Here is a 5,678-nt window from a genome sequence, read left to right as displayed (position 1 = left end):
ACGGTTAAGAGTAGAGTCCAAACTAGCTTCGCTGTGAATAGGCACTGGATACAACTATTGGTGGCGCTGGAATTGCTATTTTCAGTGCATTCCAGACTGTAATGGCTGTACTGACCAGCGCTCCCTGTAGCTGGAATGACAGACAGGACTGGAATCTGTCTTTGGGCGCTCGGGATGTCCAGCTTCAACTGGGCGCGCTTCCTCTTTCTCCATTCCGCGTCTTTCTTTGACAGTCTGATGCTCGTTATTCTCCTGATGGTACTTTTTTCCCTTACAAGGACCTTGTTATTCTTCTCCTCATCGTTCTCCGCTTGATTTCCGGGTGTTCCTGCTTCTGCTGACGTTCCTCCTTCCACTTCTTCATTTTCTCTCCTCCTCCTCCTCCTCCTCCTCCTCCTCCTCCTCCTCCTCCTCCTCCTCCTCCTTCCCCATTACAACCATTAGCTACTTGTTCCTTAGGTCCATCTTCGACTCTTTCGCAGGCATCACCGTTCATTTGGCTCTGAGCTTCGATCGCCTCTTTGGTGTTGCCGTTTTCCCTGTCTTCTTTCGTATCACTCATCGTCCTGAAAATTAATTACATGTTTATTATATATTCATTTTAAGTATACAGTGCCTATCAATTTCAACACTAACAAATACAATGTAATGCATCCAAAATAGTTATAATTATTGCAGAAATTTGCATCCATTTTCATAAGACTTTATCTATATAATTAATGCTATGGTCCTAGAATACATCCAGATAATCACTCATTATATTCAAGATTTGATTGACTACTATCCAATTGTAAATGACTATTTTCTATTATTATTAGTTTAAAAACTATAAATATCTCAAATTTTTCCCTAATTCTGAATCGATATATAAAATGTTCTAAAATAAATTGCGGGAAATGTTGAAATGGATATTTACATTTTCGTTAAAAAAAATGCTCAATACATCACCAGAAAAGAGGTGTAATATCATAAAGTTCGCTAAAATTTTTATATACAAGTAATACTCTAATCCTTCGTATGAAGGTATTATATATACACACACACACACACACACACATACACACACACACACATATATATATATATATATATATATATATATATATACATATATATTGTATATATATATATATGTATTGTATATATATTTATATTTATATATTATATATATATGTATATATATATATATATATATATATATATATATATATATATATATATATATACGTTTAAGATGATAATCTTTTTAGCTTAATGGCTAATTAACTTAACAGATGTCGATTTAAAGGCCCATTTCACTTCAATCTACAAAATACTTTATTCTTATCCGTTCACATCGACCTAGGCTGGTTGCATTAATAGGTTAACGAGTTTTTCAAACTTCCATTATCTGAGTCCTCGAGTATTTTAGACTTCGGAAAACTAATCAATTTACGTATTCTCATACAAACCTACCAAGTTATATACACAAGTACACATGCTGATATTTAAATGTATAAATCTATACATATAGGCCCTTCATGTTTATTGTGTATATGTTTCTCTCTGTATATAGCTCTATATCTATCAAACCATATGCATACATATATACGTACTTATGTGTATATATACATGTATATCTGTATAAGTATGTATACACGTATACATATATGCATATATATATAAATATATATATATACATACATATATATATATATATATATATATATATATATATATATATATATATATATATATATATATGTATGGTGTTTATACACACACACACACACAAATATATATATATATATATAAATATATGTATGTATAATTTATATATATACATATATATACAATTATATATATGCATATATATGTATATATATAATTATATACACACACACATATATATATATATATATATATATATATATATATATATTTATATATACACATTTATATACATATATGTATGTATGTATGTATATATGTATCTATATATATAAATATAAATATATATATAGATATATATGTATATATATATATATATATATATATATATATATATATATATATATATATATATATATATATTCGTGGTTATTACAAACCAAGAAGTAAGCCTTGTTGACATGGTAGGATGCTTACGAACGAAGGCGAAAGTATGAGTACTTGATCAAAGAGTGTAAGGATTGTCTGCATGAGGGAAATATTCCTGAGGTATGATTGAATGGAATAATTATTCTCTGGTGGGATGATCAAAGTAATAGATCTAAATAGGATTAAGAACATGGGTCTTGAAGAGGGATATCATATAAAGGTTTTATCAAAATAATTAATTGTTCAGTTTTAAAGGTTTAAAGGTTGCTCATGAATGGCATAGGCAAGGGACAGTGACATTGCCCTAGCAATTAGGACAATGCCCTAGAGACTGACCATATATTATATGATCAGCGCCCAAGCCTCCTCTCCACCCAAGCTAGGACCAGGGAGGACCAGGCAGTGGCTGCTGATGACTCAGCAGATAGACCTATGGGCTCCCCCAAATCCCCCAACCTTAGCCCACAAGGATGGTAAGGTTGCAGACACTAATGGCACTCACGAGTCTGAGCGGGACTCGAACCCCCGACTGGTGTATGTTTGGAAGATATATGACAGATATTTTTTTTTTAGTGGGGGGGGAGTGTGAGGTTAGTAGTATCTACAATGAGACCATTATGTAAATATTTTGAGAAGAGAAAACGCTCTAAATGTCAAATTGAACATAGAAATCTTCTAATAGAAATGATAGAGATACACTTCCATGGTTATTAAGGATGAGGGCTGCAGAAGATAAATCATTGCGAGAAAAATATGATTTTCTGGTGGAGTCAGCTCGTGTTAGAATATTTTGCTCATAGAGTGATTGTTTTGGTAAAGAATTGGGGTATTTGAGACAAGGGTTTGCTATGTCCCGATGGATTATCAACAGAGACTGCATAAATGTAGGATGAAATTCAGGGGATTGGGAAATAGGTTGCGAATAGTGTGAAATGGATGATTACAAATATACAGTACTGGCAAACGTCGGAAAGCAATGAAATATGGAAGTTTTTGTAGAAGCAAAAAATTAAAGTAAATGTGAGGAAAACTAGGTTATGTAGATAAATGGAATTCAGAAAGATGGAGCAATGAATGTTCACATAGATGATGTTAGAATGGAAGCAGTCGATTCATAATGGCAATTTGGAGTAAATATAATGGATGTATAGGGAAGTGTTAGGCAATGGAGGCCAATGCTGGAAAGTATGAAGCAACTCTTTAGCCCATTGTACTTTATGGAAGAGACCCGTTAAAAGGTTACTATATGTAAATGGATGGCACCAGTGCTTGTAGATGGTTCGCTCAAAGGGATGTGATGGAGGACAATAGATTGTGTGTATATATATATATATATATATATATATATATATATATATATATATATATATATATATATATATATATTTTTTTTTTTTTTTAATTTAAAAGTATTAGAAGGTACACTTAAAAAAGCCGTAATTTTAATCTGAAATTATCCGTAAAGAATATACTGTTTTCAGCCGTATTTCAGTAAAATACAGGCGACCGTAATTTTACCTCACATTGTTATTATCTGTTACGGGCTTGGTGACCGTAATTTAAATCCTTAACGTCAATATATCCACCTTTAAAACGGTAAAAAACCTGGAATAAATGTTGCTAAGAATTTACCATTTTTTACGACAAAATTTTAACAGTGTAAATAGGAGAAGGAAACCTGAAAGTTGTTCAACATATAGACAATTCTTTCCTGTAAAACCATGATCTTGATAGACATGCAGAGCATAATTTCGTGCAAAGTTGTTCACGGCGACGAGTGCTTAGAGGGATCTACTTGCTGCTGATGAATTTCATGTGTATGCGCATGAATTACCAAATATTGTGTACATTATCTGCAATAGGGATCATTTACAATTCAACCGATAAAGTATGAATCTAGCAACGATTGTTTAAAGGTGTAAAGGCCACTCATAAATGGCAGAGGTAAAGGATATTGACATTGTCCTAGCAAGCAGGACAATTCCCTAGAGACTGATCATATATACATAAGATCAGCGACCAAGCCACTCTTCGCCCAAGTTAGGACCAATGAAGGCCAGGCAATGGCTTCTGATGACTCAGCAGGTAGACATATAGGCTCCCCCAAAACACCCATCCTTAGCTCACGAGCATAATGAGGTTGCAGACACTAAAGGGACTAACGAGTTCGAGAGGGACTCGCACCCCAATCTGGCGATTACCAGGCAGAGACGTTACCCATTATTTTTCTGGAGTCTTCGTCTCTTCATGAGTGAAGTTGAAGAATGAATCATTCCATTAAAATTCACTGAATTATGTTACTGATAGTTAGAAAACAGAGATGGACCACAACCGAGCAATTAAGAACAAAGGTGGATAAATCCTTATCCTTAAAAGACTTTTGCAGACCAGAAGTTAACACTTGTGCCATTTCTGCTAAGTAGCAAAAGACCTACAGTATATAGAAAGATCAATATAAGATATGAAGTTTTTAAATGACGTTCAGCACTTTTCATATCGCTTTACATTTCCAGGCATGTACTGATTGATACATTTTTGTCTGCTTACAAATATATATTTATAAACTTACAAAGAAGAATTTCTTGTCCTTTCTAATAAATAACATATTTTTATAAAAAATACACACACACATATATATATATATACTCACACACACACATATATATACACACACTTATATATATATATACATATATATATATATATATATATATATATATATATATATATATATATATATATATCTATATATAAATGTATATGTATATATGTATACATACATATAAACATACATATATATATACATATATATATGTATATATACATATATATATATATATATATATATATATATATATATACATATATATATATATATATATATATATATATATATATATATATATATATATATATATATATATATATATATCCGAATAATGACCATGGTAAAATCCTACTTATCTTAAACTAGATATGAAACTTTCACATTTCATCCTTTTACCTTTTATTCAACTTTCCACTGTACATCACAATCTAATTCGACTCGCAGGATTGGAACAACTTCTACCTAAAATGAAATTCAAAATGAATTCCATTTCGAAATTCTTCGCTTTTCTAAATCGTAATCGCCCACCATCTGGTTATCAAATTAAGTTTCCGCCAACAGTTGGCGCCTGTCCTTCGATCGAAGTCTCACATCATCTGTCTAGTTCGCTATTGACTCAGTATTCTCGTCTAGAGTTTATCCTTTCCTAGAAATATATGCATAGATGACACACACCTAGCCTTAGCATGCAGATTTACGGCTGTTAGAGATGAGTAAAATGAATGTTATAGCAGAAATAACGTAAAATTCGCTGTTTTTTTACGAATATTGGTATTCTTCGGTCCACGTGAGGCTGTAATTCTACTGTAGAACACCAAAATATATGCATAGATGACATACACCAGCCTTAGGAGGAAGATGAATAAAATAAATTTTATAACAGAAATAGCGTGGTATTCTTCGGTCCACGTGAAGCCAGTTGTATACTGTAGAACACCAAAATATATGCATAGATTTCACACACCAGCCTTGGCATGAAGATTTATGGCTA

The 5,678-nt window shown here is 32.1% G+C and overlaps 1 protein-coding gene across 1 annotated transcript in view; it reads right to left on the bottom strand.

Annotated features, from left to right (window-relative positions):
• The window catches only part of LOC137615782 (uncharacterized), a 16,639-nt gene extending 16,074 nt beyond the window's left edge, over positions 1-565 (bottom strand). The window contains exons 1-2 of the mRNA XM_068345482.1: positions 343-565; positions 1-310 (exon numbers count right to left, since the gene is read on the bottom strand). The exon at positions 1-310 is cut by the window's left edge and continues 129 nt beyond it. Coding sequence (XP_068201583.1) covers positions 1-310; positions 343-562 — 530 coding nt within the window. The 5' untranslated portion in view covers positions 563-565. The remainder of the gene's footprint in view (positions 311-342) is intronic.
• Positions 566-5,678: the final 5,113 nt, after the last annotated feature.

This window comes from Palaemon carinicauda, chromosome 2 (assembly GCF_036898095.1).
Source record: "Palaemon carinicauda isolate YSFRI2023 chromosome 2, ASM3689809v2, whole genome shotgun sequence".
NCBI classification, from domain to species: domain Eukaryota; kingdom Metazoa; phylum Arthropoda; class Malacostraca; order Decapoda; family Palaemonidae; genus Palaemon; species Palaemon carinicauda.
The sequence above is the reverse complement of the archived record's forward strand: the minus strand, read 5'-3'. Positions and strand labels throughout refer to the sequence as shown.